This window comes from Melanerpes formicivorus, unplaced genomic scaffold, assembly GCF_026170545.1.
Source record: "Melanerpes formicivorus ecotype bairdi unplaced genomic scaffold, bMelFor1.0.p_v2 SCAF_2, whole genome shotgun sequence".
NCBI lineage: Eukaryota > Metazoa > Chordata > Aves > Piciformes > Picidae > Melanerpes > Melanerpes formicivorus.
In genome coordinates this window covers 36222141-36238360 of record NW_027142354.1, presented here as the reverse complement: position 1 = coordinate 36238360, position 16220 = coordinate 36222141, and the positions used below count along the sequence as shown (strand labels likewise).

Here is a 16220-nt window from a genome sequence, read left to right as displayed (position 1 = left end):
CTCAGAGGTCTTTTCCAACCTGGTCCATTCCCATTCCCTTCAACTTTTTCCCCCACCTATAATGTTAGTTACTGAATCCTCCCACTATATTTTTAAAGGGAGTAAACCCTTCTTGACTTTGCTTGTCCATTTTAAAATGACTGTCATAAGAGGAAAATGTGTCATCCCCTTTACGTTATTCCTTACTGTGCAGGATTTCTCTTTTTAGCCCACATCTTTGTTCCTGTCTGAAACAAAAAAATTCTAAACCAGTAGTTGCTATCTAGTGGACATTAACTTTCTTCCTTTTTTTTTTTTCTCTTTCCCCCTTCCCCATCTCCTTACTATAATTCAGTAATATTTCTTAAAGAAAACAAGGTCACAGTATGGCAGCCAGCCATCCCTTTTTAGTATCTTCAGTTACATAACAGTATTTGCAAAAAAAAAAAAAATTCTACAAGAACTAGTCAAGAGAAAAACAAGTCATGTGAAATGTCCTACCACCACCAATTAGGGACTCCCCTGCTCAGTATAAGCCTCGTGCTGCTTGGTGTTTTAAAACTGTGAAGATATCTGGATGTGATTGAGGCTCATGTGCTTTTAGTAGTACTAACTTTAGAGGCAGTCATTGATATGAATGGGCTTTTTCTGTAATTTACACTTCCATAATTTTTAAATGTTCTGTACATGCTGATGCTGCTTAACAATTCAGATTTTTATAGAGAGATATAAATTGAAGTCTCTACCACTGCCTAGATTTCTAACACAAAAAGCCCACATGCTTTTCGGCACGTATGCGTGTGTGTATATGAGCATACATATATGTGTGATACTTCAAGATTCTTGAAGGTTAGCAAAATTGATCTCCCAGGAATAGTCTAGCATAATTTTCATCAATAAGAATTTTAATCCATGTATATCAAATAATAGTAGGTGAGTTTTACTCTGTGAGGGTGAGGGCATGAGATGCTGCTTACATGGAAACATACTGGTCACAGTGTTAATTTTCCCGTACTGTCTGTATGTTGTCAAGAAAGCTTGGCTTGACAATAGAGGGGATGTGGAAGTGGGTGAATGCAAAAAAGGTATTTTGGTATTTGGCTTTACATTCTTACATGTCTCCACCTAAAACTGCACCCAAAAGTTGGACCTTGCTTCTTTGTATTTACACTCATACATATGGTTTATGTATGCATCTATGTGTGTGTAGTTTGGAAAGTAAATTGCATGTAAAATCACATTACATAATGTGCTAGCTGAGAATTTCCATTGTATAAAGGTAAGAATTATATGCAACTAAGATTGACTATGTATTTTGTAGTAGCAATCTTCTAAAGAATTTATCAATTTACATGTATTTACATGCTTTTTCTATTTCTTTTTTCTTAGCAATCAGTTCCTCCTGTCAGATAAACAGAGTCATCAGCCATCCAACTCTTCCAATTAGTATCACTGCTCATGAAGACAGGCACATCAAATTCTATGACAACAACACAGGTATGCATCTCTTCAGCAGATGATAGTCAATGGCAGTTGTATATCATATGATGTAAACAGAAATTCATTGTGATTAATATTCTTCACATGAATGCTGGGGACTGCAGAAAAAAAAATGAATTAAATATCCTCTAAAATAGAACTCTCTCATTACCAGTAGAGCCCAAAGATTGCCAATCCACTTACAAGCTTTTTGACACAGTGATAATGAACCTACATCAGTGTCTGACTGTTTTTTTTTTATTGCTTATTTGTAGGGGTTATCAATATTTAACATAAAAGGAAGCTTTTTAAAAGTCTTCATATGTTTCTGTTCATTTTTCTTCTGTTCTGTTGGCTGTTATTATGATCTAAGGGCAGGAAGCTCTAGCGCATCTTTAATGCTTCCAAGGCTTCTGCCTGATGGATTGGTGATGTATTTCTCCAAATCATAGAATCAATAAGGTTAGAAAAGACCTCAGAGGTCACCAAGTCCAACCTATCACCCAACACCTCATGATGAACTAAACCATGGCTCCAAGTGCCACATCCAATCCTTTTTTGAACACCTCCATGGATGGTGACTCCACCACCTCCCTGGGCAGCACATTCCAAGGGCTAACAACTCTCTCTGTGAAGAACTTTCTTTTCACCTCAAGCCTTAACTTCCCCTTGTGCAGCTTGAGACTTTTCTTCTGATGCTGGTTGCCTGGGAGAAGAGACCAACCCCTATCTGGCTACAACATCCTTTCAGGAAGTTGTAGAGAGCAATAAGGTCTCCTCTGAGCCTTCTCCAGGCTAAGCTACGGCAATCCCATGCAGAGCTACATGCTGGGGTCGGAGTGGCTGGAGAGCTCCCAAACAGAGAGGGACCTGGGTGTGCTGATCGACAGCCACCTGAATATGAGCCAACAGTGTGCCCAGGTGGCCAGGAGGGCCAATAGCATCCTGGCCTGCATTAGGAATAGTGTGGCCAGCAGGAGCAGGGAGGTCATAGTGCCCCTGTACTCTGCATTGGTTAGGCCGCACCTGGAGTACTGTGTCCAGTTCTAGGCCCCTCAGTTTAAGAAGGACATCGAAATACTTGAACATGTCCAGAGAAGGGCAACAAGGCTGGTGAGAGGCATTGAACACAAGCCCTATGAGGAGAGGCTGAGGGAGCTGGGATTGTTTAGCCTGGAGAAGAGGAGGCTCAGGGGTGACCTCATTGCCCTCTACAACTACCTGAAAGGTGGTTGTAGCCAGGAAGGGGTTGGCCTCTTCTCCCAGGCAACCAGCACCAGAACAAGGGGACACAGTCTCAAGCTGCGCCAGGGGAGGTTTAGACTTGAGGTGAGGAGGAAGTTCTTCACCGAGCGAGTAATTCGTCATTGGAACGGGTTGCCCAGGGAGGTGGTTGAGTCATCAACCCTGGAGGCGTTCAAGAGGAGATTGGACGTGGCACTTGGTGCCATGGTCTAGTCATGGGGTCTGTGTTGATAGGTTGGACTCAATGATCCTCGAGGTCCTTTCCAACCTAAGTGATACTGTGATAAGCAACCCCAGCTCCCTCAGCCTCTCCGCATAGGGCCTGTGCTCCAGGCCTCTCACCATCCTCGTTGCCCTTCTTTCAACACGTTCAAGTATCTCAATATCCTTCTTAAATTGAGGGGCCTAGAACTGGACACAATTCTCAAGATGTGGCCTAACCAGTGCTAAGTACAGGGGCACAATGACTTCCCTGCTCCTGCTGGCCACACTATTTCTGATGCAGGCCAGGATGCTATTGGCCTTCTTGGCCACCTGGGGACAATGCTGGCTCATATTCAGCTGGCTGTCAATCAGTACCCCCAGGTCCCTTTCTGCCTGGCTGCTCTCCAGCCACTCTGACCCCAGCCTGTAGCACTGCATGGGGTTGTTGTGACCAAAGTACAGGACCCAGCACTTGGACTTGTTAAATGACATCATGTTGGACTCTGCCCATCAGTCCAGCCTGTCAAGGTCCCTCTGGAGAGCCCTTCTACCCTCTAACAGATCAACACCTGCCCCCAACTTGGTGTCATCTACATACATACTAATGGTGGACTCAATCCCCTCATTTAGATCATCAGTAAAGATGATGCCAGCTGGATGTGGCACCATTCGCCACCACTGTCTGGGCTCGGCCCTCCAGCAAGTTCCTAACTCAGCGTTAGAATGCTTCTTTCCAAGCCATGAGCTGACAGCTTGGCCAGGAGTTTGCTGTCAGGGACAGTGTCAAAGGCCTTGCTGAAGTCCGGGTAGACTACATCCACAGCCTTCCCCACATCCACCAGAAGGGTCACCTGGTTATAGAAGGAGATCAGGTTGGTCAGGCAGGACCTGCCCCTTCCTAAATCCATGCTGGCTGGGCCTGATCCCTTGGCCATCCTGCAGGTGTGTTGTGATTGCCCCCAAGATGATCTGCTCCATAATCTTTCCTGGCACTGAGGTCAGGCTGACAGGCCTGTAGTTTCCAGAATCCTCCTTCCAGCCCTTCATGTGGATGGGCATCACATTGGCCAGCTTCCAGTCATCTGGCACCTCTCCAGTGGGCCAGGACTGATGGTAAGTGATCGAGAGCAGTTTGGCAAGCTCATCTGCCAGCTCTCTCAGTACCCTAGGATGGATCCCACCTTGTCCCATGGCCTTGTGAGTGTCCAAGTGGCTCAGGAAGTCTCTAACTGCTTCCTCCTGGATTTCAGGGGGATTATACTGCCCCCTGACCCCACCTACCAGTTCAGGAGGCCAGTTATCCTGAAGTCCTACTGCCTTACTGTTGAAAATGGAGGCAAAGAAGGTATTTAGTACCTCAGCCTTTTCCTCATCTTTAGTTACAATATTCTCCTCCAGGTCCAATAAAGAGTGGAGGTTGTTCTTGCCCCTCTTTTTAGCATTAATATATTTACAAAAATGCTTTTTATTGTTCTTCACAGAAGTGGCCAGGTTAAATTCTAACTGGGCTTTTGCCTCTCTAATTTTTCTCCTACATGATCTAACAACATCCTTAAACATGTCATGAGTAGCCTCCCCCGCTTTCCAAAGGCAATACACCCTCTTTTTTCCCCTTAATTCCTTCAAGAGCTTCTTGCCCATCCAGGCAGGCTGCCTTCCCCGGCAGCTCATCTTTCAGCACATGGGCACAGCCTGTTCCGGTGCCTTCAAGAGCTCCGGTTTGAAGTAGGTCCAGCCATCCTGGACCCCTTTGTTCTTAAGGGCTGCTACCCAGGCTACTCTCCCAATTAGTTGCTTAAATAAAGTGACGTTTGCCCTCTGGAAGTCCAAAGTGAGGGTTCTGTTATTGCTCCTCCTTGTTTCCCTGCATATTGAGAACTTCACTATCTCATGGTTGCTGCACCCTAGACATTCTTCTACCATCGTATCTCCCACCAGCCCTTCTCTATTTGAGAAGAGCAGGTCAAGCAGGGCCTGACCCCTGGTAGGCTCACATAACAGCTGCACCAAGAAGCTGTCCTCCATACCCTCTAAGAACCTTTAGGACTGCCTCCTCTCTGCTAAGTTCCCAGCAGATGTCTGGCAGGTTAAAGTTGCCCACAAGGACAAAGTCTGATGATCTTGAGACATCCTCCATTTGCTTATAGAATATTTCATCAACCTCTTCATCCTGGTTGGTTGGTCTATAACAGACTCCAACCAGGATGTCAGTTTTGTTAGCACTCCCTCTGATTTTAACCCACAGGCACTCAATCCTTTCATCTGCAACCTCAAGTTCTGAGGCATCAAGAGATTCCCTAATATCTGGGGCCACCCCTCCTCCTCTTCTCTCTCGCCTGTCTCTGCTAAAGAGCACGTAACCACCTAGTGCAGTACTCCAGTTGTGTGAATCGTCCCGCCGTGTTTCTGTAATGGCAACTACATCATAGTTTTCCTTTCTCACTTCTGCAGAAGCTGCTGGACAGCTTATAATATTTTCTCTAATTTATAGTGTGAGATGCACTGGGATGAGTAATTATGCATTTCACAGAAGTTTTAAAGGACTTTTTGATAGGAGTAGTAGAATTAATCTGATATTCTGACTGTGAATCTCAATAAATTTGTCTGTGACTTCTCTGCTTCCATGTACCACTGTGTTATGAGTTATGTTGAGATCATTCAATATTCTTGTTGATTTTTAAGTTTGCGGCTCCCTGGAGATATGTTAAATAAGAGGTGAAAAGACCCTGTGGAAGCTGAGACAAAAAAATGAAAGTAGCTTATATGCTTGATGATACAGTTCTCTAATATATAGCAAAATAAACTGCTGCTCATGCTGCTCTTTTTCTGTTTTATCTTTTGCAACCCCCCCCACATTCAACCCTTTGATTTCTTATTTTAACATGAAATCATATTGTAATTATTTTAAGCTGTGATAGAATATTAATTTTCTTTGGCTTGACTAAAATTGTTCTGTGTTCCTGTGTAGTTTATATTCATTGCTTCTTAGTTATTCTCAGACTTCATTCCCCTTCCCAGTTAAGACCTTGTTCCTGTACTCATTTGTACAGGTACTTGAAATGCACAGTGATAAAATACACATGGTGGTTTTGCAGACATAAACCAAAGGTCTAATGAAGTTGATGATACTGCTACTATGGCTTTCTTGAGACTGTAAAAATTAAAAGAAGGATTTACATAATTCTGATGATTCAGTCGTGGGACAAGATCTTGTATTTATGAGTAGTGGTAGAGTTTAAGCAGTGCAAACAGATGATAAAGTGAATTGCAGAAAATAACCTAAATAATTCCTTTTCTTTCAAAGGAAAACTGATCCACTCCATGGTAGCTCACTTAGATGCAGTTACAAGTTTAGCTGTTGATCCTAATGGCTTGTACTTGATGTCTGGCAGTAAGTATATTCAGATTTTACTTTCTTTCTCATAATGGCAGACATGAGAATTACAGAGAAATCTGTTTCCCCTTTCTTTAGGTCATGACTGTTCGATTCGCTTGTGGAATCTTGAAAGCAAGACCTGCATCCAAGAATTTACAGCTCATCGCAAAAAATTTGATGAGTCCATTCACGATGTGGCATTCCACCCCTCCAAATGTTATATCGCCAGTGCAGGAGCAGATGCCCTGGCTAAAGTGTTTGTATGACAGAATGCTTTCCTTTCAACTCTAGCTTTGTATATATTTAACCAGCTGCACAAAAGAGAAGAGGAGTGCGTGGGTCTTCTTATCCTGCCGTATAAGTCAGAGAATGTTTGTAAGCGTTTAGTTTTGCGGGGTGCTGTTTTCTAAATTGACATTTGTTCTGATTTCTGTGAGCTCAGCTGGTGCTGAGAGCTTGGAATCTCTCAGTTTCAAATAGTTCAAAAACAAAAGAAGTGCTTTTATTTCAGAGGGTGTGAATTTTCGTCCAGGCAGGCCTTGGGTGAAACTAGGTTGATGTATTCTTTATTAATAAAACTGAGTACTGGAGAGAAAGGGGTCTAGTTGCATCAGGGAGTAGGAAAAGAGGGAGCTTCCTAGGATGCTTCTCATTGAGCAATCTTAATGTACTTAAATCACGTGGAAATTGTCAGTTCACATGCTCATTACTTTGTCATGTGAGAGGCACTTTGTCATCTGTTTGGTCTTAATAAAGTAGATACTGTTCAGAGAGCAGTAGTGGATATTTAATCTTGGCCATCTGGCTGCTAGCCTAAGATAAATGCAATTCAAAGAAGGTGAGTTAGTAACAAATTAAAATGCAGTAAAGTTTTTCTTGCATCTTCTGTGTTACACAGTAAATATTTAATTTGCAAAAAATTTATATGCTTTTTTTAAAGACTGTATTAGCATCTGGCTAGAAGCTTAGTCTTTAGTCTAGTCCCAATTAACAGTAGACTGAAACAGTCTGTATGTACTATAGTAGCAGACTTAACTTATTCAGATTTATAATGCTGTTTATTCTTCGAGGTCTGGCACAAGAAATTACCACAACGTTTTCCAAAGAAACGGTCCTACAATTTAATTATCAAACATTCATCTCTTCTTTCTGTCACTGCAAAAAAGGGTATCATTCTGGGCATTAAGGATGACAGTGAAATACTTCTTTTGAGGATTAAATCTTTACCTGATGCTTTGTATGAGTCCTACTAGTGCAGTAGTTGGGAAGTATACAAAGTTCTGTTGATTTGGGAGATTCTGCTACTTCTAGAGATATTTCACATCTTCACCATTTGCGGGACTTCAACTTGTCTTCTTCACTGACGTATCATGCCATGGGTTAGGTTATGTGAAGAATGAGCAGTGCTTGTAATTTCTCAACAGACCTGTGTTAAGTATTCAGAGCCTCTCTGTTGATTTGAATGAGTAATAATTTTTAATTTGTTCTTTTAGGTTTTTTTTTCCCCCTTCTTAAAGCAAGATGAGTGGATTCTTTTCTATTAAGTGTCATCATCAGAGTTATTACTTCTCATAAGATTGAAGTTAATGTTTTCTTCTAATGGGAAGGGAAGGCAGAATTTCTGCTGGAGATGATTTCTAGTGCTGATATGAATAGGAAAGAATCCAGTGCAACTCTTCCACATACCAGTCTGAGGTTAAGACTGGAAATGAATAAATCTTTACCTTTCAACTAACACTTTTTAAGAAGGACTCTTTGAAAGTTATCAACATAGAGGGTTTGACCATGGGTTTAGTGTGGCATTTGGGGATGGGACCATATTTGAAGCTGATCTCAGAGCTGAAATCACCTATATTATTTAGAATAAAAAGGTTCACCTATGCTGTTTGAGCCTGCAACACGTATTTACTGCTAAAATATCCTGGAATATCTTTTATTGCTCAGAGTATTCAAATGTGTCACTTCATAATATTGATATGCAAAATACTTCCATAGATAAGATTAGAACTTTACATGAAAGAGATGACTACAATAGTAATTCAGATTATTTAGTTTTTATAAAGTGTTTAGGCTGTGATGGAAAGGGTGAAACTTGTCCGCAAAACTGAGCATTCAGCTTTGTGAGAGTTGTGTACTTGACTCTTATTCTTTCAGTGTCATTTTATTTCGTTTTGAAGAGGAGATTACAAAGATTTGTTTGGAAAAATCTAAAAGTTATGTATAGTATATATGTATATATATATATTGTAAACATGTATTAAATGTGTCTAGTAAGGGAAGACTCCATGGGTGCATTTTAATGTTTTAGTATTAAGAGTTCTCTTGAGTTTGTGTATACAAAGGATAATGGTGTGAGTATGAAATGAATGTTGTGCTTTTGCTTACACAGTATATTATGTAGTTACAGTTGCTGAAATTGCTGTACATAGAACTAATAGGCTGGCATGCTTGTTTTTAAAGACTGTCATTCTGATTACAATTGGAATGTAAGAAGTGGTTGTTCAAATGTGAATTGAAAGAGGTTTCCTTCTCACTATTGAGCTCTTGCTCAAACTGAAAAGTGATTAATTATTATTTTTTTTTAAAGCTGGCAATAGCTAGAGGATGAGGTGCCTTTAAAAAAACAAATCAAATGTAGCCTTACAAAGAGGTTGTGGAGTATATATATTTTTGTGCTAGTCTTCATAATTGATGTCAATGTCTTTCTACTGTATTTGCTCACATCCTTGGACTGCAGGGTATTGTGCATGAGCCTGTCAGATCTTCTGAACATCATCGCCGGAGTTAGGGATGAAAAAAATTATTTTGCTTATCTAGTCCATCTGCTTGCTAAAGCAGGGTTGTGGATTTGCACATTTTAATAATGTCTTGGGACAGTGTGGTTTAATGCGGCTTCCTTTCAAAGATTATTTCAACTATTACATCTCACTGGCAGGAGGATTTATATGATGTTCAGTAGTTGTTGTTTGTAACTTCATGCCAGTATTCCAAGCCATGTTTTGTGCCATTTTGCATATTCCTCATTGTCTTTGTACTTTGAGATCTGCATGCACACAGTGATTCTAGCTGTGTATTTCCATTCCTTTCCACATCAAGATAATTTTTAGTGTGCTTTTTTACACATCTTTTTCTTATTTTCAGCTTTTTAGCTCAGTTCTTCATAACTTAGTGCCCACAACACCATTCCACATGCATGATTTGCTGGACTCAGACTAAAGGTCATTGACTAAGTGTGGGTTTTGTTGTTTGTTTGTTTGTTTGTTTCCTGTGCAACATAATGCTTTTGTGTAGGAAAGCCAAAGTTTTGGCCTTCTGGCTGGTGTCTCACAAACCAAATTCATGTTTCTTTCTATCTGACAGTTGCTTTAGATAATTTTGAGTACTCCTGCCCCTTAAGTTTCTCCTCATTTTCCATGTGTTGTTGTGATTCTTTTGCAGCTAGATACTTAATTCCTGTTTTATGATTATCCTGGGGTTTATAAGCTTTGAACTTCTGATCTCTAAGGGCACCACCTTGTTTTTAATTTTTCCCTTTTATGGGCAGTTCTTCCTGGTTCAGTGTCACTGGTAACTTTAATCAATATGATACATAAATCTGTTGAAGATGAAAACCAAACTGGACCTAAGACTTACTCTTGCAAAAAAGCATTTTTGTGCAACATCAGTATATAACATTTTACCATTACTTTCCCCCCCCTAATTAGCATGGTACATTGTTAGGGTTTTTTTAATGCTTAACTCAAATTTTTGTGTGCGTGCATAACTTTAGCCTGTCCTATTGATTTTTGGGTTTAATAATGGAAGACTTTTAAGTCCTTTCATCTCTTGAAAATTGTTCCACTAGGTCTAAATACTCTAAATTTCATTTTTAGTTTACTTCACTGCGCTGTTTACTTTCACATATTTGATTCAGTTACCAAAATGCTTACACAAAATGATTTGGAGCTTTAGATACAGTACAGAGATATAATTATATTGCAGAAAATACTTTCTTCACTCTTAAAAAAATCCAAGTGTCTGCATTTATTTTTGTGCCTCAAAGAGAACACTCTTGACATACAGCATGCAGGGTTTTATTACTTGTAAGAAAATCTCCTAAATAATACTGTTTGAATCTCATGCATCTTTTTTTCCCTCCTAAAATATGTTCTTTAGCAAGAAGCTTATAGAACCGTGTGTCACATACCATAGGTTATTTCTTAGGCTATATGTTTTCAAACAATGTTTCATTAATGCTGACCCATATGTGATGTGTTTGAGGAAATGTGTGGTGTTCACCATACAGGTTTGTGATTAGGCTCTACAATGCTATTTCACAGCTATGAATTTAACTGGAAACTTACTCTTTTGGATTAATGTATGAGAGATAAGGGACTTAATTACATCACCCTTTTCAGTACACCATTTTGATCATAGGTACCTCTACTTTCCCACCTCCTTCCTCATGTTTTGACAATGTAATTTTTGGGAGCAGCAATTTCATTTCAGCTGTGTTCAATGGGCAGAAGTGTTAGCCATCCCAAAGGAAACAAAAAGTTAGAAAGCAGGCATTACCGGCTGCCTCTCAGGGTATGTATTGGAAAGCATTTGCAAGCTGTGGTTTGGCAGTGTCTTTGCAGCTGGTCCTAGGGAGCCTGCTTGACACCTGTGTGAAATACCTACCTAGTTATGTGGGTTGAGGTTAAGGAAGTCATTGTGGTTGTCCCTGTGCCTGTACAAGAGACTACAATAATGTTCTCCTTGGAGGCCTCTTTGCTGAAGCATCAAGTTTCCACAAGTAATTTCTGCAGTGTGGGAGTATCTGCAAATGAGATAATTTGTATTTTTGACTTTGCAGACCTGTAGGCTGTGGTCCTCAGACACTGTAGCAGGACTACTCTTTTGTTTCCAGATAAACATGTAAATACAAAATTGCAGGACCAGCGCTTTGTCTCATGATATCCATTACTGTTGTGAACCAAAGCCACAACATTTGGAGAAAAGAGTAAAATTTTAGGATTGTTTCACCTTTTCCACACACCCCTGGCATCCAGTCATAGTCTACATAGTTCATGTGTATTACATACAGTGCTGTATGACTTGCTTCACACTGAATAGCCCATTCTGTGAAAAAAAATACTTCTTCAGTATTTAGCATGTATACCTTTCATTTTTCTCATGAGTGAGATGGTAAAATTCATGGAAATGACTGTGAACATGATTATAATATAGCATTTTAAAACATTCTGAAATTTGTGACTGTTTAGCAGAAATAGTTTCAGACTGTGCTGTTAAGAATGCAGAAATCAGAATAGGATAGTAAACCACTTGCATATGGTAAATTGGCTTGTGTAAGATTTTGCAATCTTTGACATGGCAATTTGAATTTTCTTGGGCTTCTGCTGTTGGTGAGCATTGTAGGGATTCTTAGTATTGAGTGACAGAGAGGACGCAAAGATTTCCCCGAAGAACTGTTCAGGTGCCTCAGGAAGTTCCCTCTTTCTGCAAGGGCAAGAAGATGCTGAGAATATTTGATCTAAATCAGATAATGTGTTCATCTCACGTGTGTTAGAACAGGTGAACTGTCTTGATTCTTTCTTCAGTATCTTTAGGCTTAAAGGTGAATAGCATTATGGAAACAAGTGGTCTGTAAACAGCTAGTCAAAACCTCTGCAATTTTTCTACTGAGCAGCAGAGAAACTGATGGAAAACTGTGTTAATCCATCCAGTTATACAGGGGGTGTTTTGCAAGAAATAACCCATATTGTAAAAAGACACTATTACATGCAACAGAGCAAATGAACAAACACCTGGGGTGTAGGGGCCATCTAGCATGACCTTTGTGTGGATAGTCCTCAAGCAAGTGCTTTTTCGCTCAGCTGATAGGGATAATCCCAGGAGGGAGGAGGCTGTGAAATAAGACCTTTAAAATTATGTCTCTGCCTGTGTTAATGAGCGTACCTATTGTGCAGGTTATCTATCATTTTCTTACTTGTTTTCTGTCATCCCATTTAAATCCTCCTTCAGACTATATTTTCTCAGACTCTTAATTTCTCATAAGCAGTGCAGTCTCATTGTAGGGTAAACTTCATAAAGAACTATTGATTTTTGTCTTAGAGTGTTTTATGAAGGGTGATGGGGTTTCAGCCTCAGTTCTGCTCCTTCAACCACCAAAAAGCTGACTTGTACCTCCGTATTCCGAGTTTGCTTAATTCTGCTGAGTTACCTCTTATGCTCCACCTGCTGACTTAATTTTGCTGCTCCGTAGTCTGTTGTGAAAACTTACAAAATGCTGTACCATTTAAGATGTTTTTGAAAATCAAAATTCCACTACAGAAGGTGTAAACCAAGTTGAATAGTACAATGTATAAGTCTCAACTGGTTCATTGTCAGGAGAGATTTGTTGCTAAATGACAAAATGGAAACTATGTCTGAGCTGAAAAGGCACATACTAATAATATGTGTGCTTATTACTCCATCTTCCTGATTAAGTCTGGGTTGTGGTATTGTGCATTTAAACTAGTTTCACCCTGCTTGTGTTGCCTACTCATGCTGTGATTCTGGAAGATCACACTCATGTTTAAACCATGCCTGCATGTGTGTTTCTCAGCTGCTGAAAGCCTTGTCTTGATGTGGTCCTCAAGCCCAGTTTACTGGCATTCCCTCAGTTTGAATTGCAGGCTCCCAACTTGCTTCCTTGCTTATTTCAAGAAACCCTTCATCCTCACACCAGAGCATTAGACTGGGATGCTGAGAAAGATTTATGCAGCTGGATTTGTACTGTTTAGAAAGGGAAGGGATAACTTGCCGCCAAGCCAAATATTCTCATTATTTTTGGAATACTTATTAAAAGCAGCCAAAAACATTGTATAAGGGATAAACAATGGACTTCAAGCTAATATTTTTCCATTAAAAATTTATATTTTTATTCTTCCTGTCATCAGGATGTGTGCTTTTTGAATGTAGCTTCTTTTCAGATGTATGGCTCCTAGACTTATTTTCTGGCAGTCAGGCATTTACAGACATGAATATCTTTTGCAAACTGTCTCATACATGTTAGCCCTTTAGTCTGGAAATGCAAACTGAGCATGTTAGCTAACAGTTTCTTGTATCTTTATAGCCCAGGTAAACTGAGAAGCACTCATGTGCTATGTTTTCCTTGAATCATACTTCTGAAAAATCTTGTGGAAGTAAATCCATGCTGAGAAGACTTGTTGCTGTATGATGTTTTTGTTTGTTTGTTGGTTGACATTTGTCAGCGTATTGACTACCTGCAGTGTGCTTTGTAGAAGTACCTTCTACTGCTTTCTTTCAAAAGAAGGTAACAGGTTAAAAAAGGACAAATTTCTTTGCCTTATGGACTGTAGTTTGGATTTTGTTGGAGTTTTGTTGTTGTTGTTACTTTATTGTTGTTGTTACATTAATACACTTTTTTTTTCCTCTCTGCAAGACTAGTTATTGAACTTAGAGTTACTTGACAGTTCTCTTTTGGAGAGGATACCACTGGTGATGACCACTTAAATGTTAATAACTACAGTTAATTCTATCTTCTTCTCTTTTGGGTCACTTCCATGACAGGTAATTGATATGAAAAGGCTACTGTGACTGACAAACAGCTAAAGGAAACTAAGACTCCCCTTCAGAATTATGATGAGGTTATGGTTTTGCATGCCAGTTATGAATCACTACTTTGAAACAATGTTAGGCTTCAGGTGTTTTGTGAAGTGGTGGATCCAAATGAGAAATATCTACTCACTTGAGTAATAGTCTGCTTGTCAGTTTTTGTCTCAGTACAAGGCTTTGTCATAATTTCAGTGCCACCAAATTACCTTGATTCAATGCTACTGTCGTACAAAGTGGATGTTATTTTAAGTGAGAAACTCTGTTCTCTAATTTGTGAAGGAAATAGTTTTGAGTTAGTATCCTTAAATTTAATGATTTTAGAAAGTCTTCTTAATCACAAAGCATGAGAAAAGTAAAAAAAGTGAATAGTTCTCCAAAGATTTGATAAGTATTATTAAAAGGATGCAATTTTTGCTTTAAATGAAAATGCCTCTTCAAACTCTTTAAACTTCACACTAACACTCAGTAGTTTAAAATCCTGGATAAATACCTAAAATGGCAGAGAGAGAAAATTCAGAGGGATACTAATTTGGAATATGCCAGTATATTTTTGAGCTTCCTGGTTGCAGCCCTGAATTTTCTTTTTCACTGTAATTCATATTTTGTGAAACTTCCTGAATAGGTTGTACTTAAAGCTACATTCACTTGCTTGAACAAGTAAATATTTTGTCATTAAAATTAGATAAATCTGCTTCTGTTAGTGTGTTATTTAAAATGAGACCATGTTGACATAACCATGCAGATACTTGTATTGGTATGACAGTAGTGAAGTGTGGTACCTGCGTTCTTTGCTGAGCAAAATCACATGGACATCCAGAAATAAGCATTGGTTTTCAAAAGCAGCTTTATTTAATGTTCCAGCAGCAGTAAGTGTCATTTGTACCATATAATTATGTAAATTGGGTGCTAATAAATACTATTTTTCAACATTTTGTTCTGTCTTCATAATCCTTTATCACTAGGTGTGTATGGGATTAGAATGTGCACTAGGAGGTGGAAGTGCACTCAGACTAAGACAAGTAGACCTCTTTGGAAAGGTACAAGGTAACCATGTGTGAACTTCCTTTTCAGCTGTGCAATGTATTACCAGACAGTAGTCTCATCAGTGTCTCAGGTTTTTCTGTCCTCGGTATGTCTTGCTTTTGTACTGCTCTGCCATCCTGGCACTGTAGACTCCCCACATCTCTCCATGCACTCAGACACACAGTCCCCCGCACCCTCATGGGTTGAACAGACACACAGAGCGTGAACAGTACCATTGTGCAGCAGCTGGTCTGACAGTGGCACATTGATTGCAGCAAGATATGGTGCACTGAGGACATTCATAAAAATAAGTGTACGGTTCTGTGCTTGGAGATAGAATGAGGGAGAGAAAACCACACATCACAGATGGTAGTTGTGTTTCTACAGGAAAATGCTCAGAATGGCACTGTTGAGGGGGTGGTATGGGAAGCTAAACAGAACAGAGCAGAACACCTTGTTGGTTAGTCCATCCTGTTTTTTCTAAGCTGATACGTGGGATAAGCAAAGTTCTTGTCTCCTGTTCATGGTAGGTAAAATAACCCTTCTAATTTAGTCCTACTCATCTTCCCTTCTCATAGGAAAAAGGGAATTGATGAAATGAGACTGTGATGGCATTCATCCATATTCTGCCTACAGAGAGGGTCAGTAGGAGATTCCTGTGATAGGAAGAAAGAGGTCACTGACAACATAGAAGTTACCCACCCATATGGGAGACCAACACCCTTGTGAGTTTGCCTATGAACAAGACATCCCCATAGTGATTGGGTGAGAAAAGCAAGTGAAAGGGTGAAAAGTGTACTCAGTTGTATTGTGGCATTTTTAATTACCACTTCTGATTGTGCTTAAAAAGAACAATTTCTGTGAGTATTTGATAATGCAGTTTAAGAACTCCCAAGCTTTTATTAGCAATCAGAGAAGGACTTTAGCTGATACTAAGAAATACAGCACTTGTGTCTCTTCCTGTGAGTGATGTTTCTGGTGTCATACTAAAACCTGTGATACTGCCCAGTTTAAGTTTTTAGTATGGGTTAAAAAAGACTGAGGGACTTGAAGCACTCTGCTACATAAATGTACACTTGCAGTGATTTCAGTATGTAGGTGATTTAGCAAATGCAAGTGGCCTGATACTAAGACTTAACCAACTGAGATGAGAATGGAAAAATGATCAAGTTGTTTTCATAACATTGCTGATAGAGAAAAAGAAGAATGATCGAGGGTGACTACCAACTTTGCTAAGTCTTCTATAATCTAGTAAGAACCTCAGCTGTGCTTCAGAAAATAAAATGGTGTGGAGCATATTTGGTGCTTATAT

The 16220-nt window shown here is 39.7% G+C and overlaps 1 protein-coding gene across 4 annotated transcripts in view; it reads left to right on the top strand.

The window, feature by feature from the left end:
- STRN (striatin) overlaps positions 1–14812 on the top strand; it is a 79224-nt gene extending 64412 nt beyond the window's left edge. For all 4 annotated transcript variants that reach the window (XM_068156193.1, XM_068156199.1, XM_068156208.1 and 1 more), the window contains 3 exons: positions 1369–1476; positions 6212–6298; positions 6380–14812. In XM_068156193.1, coding sequence (XP_068012294.1) covers positions 1369–1476; positions 6212–6298; positions 6380–6549 — 365 coding nt within the window. In that variant the 3' untranslated portion in view covers positions 6550–14812. The remainder of the gene's footprint in view (positions 1–1368; positions 1477–6211; positions 6299–6379) is intronic.
- The last annotated feature ends 1408 nt before the right edge of the window (positions 14813–16220 follow it).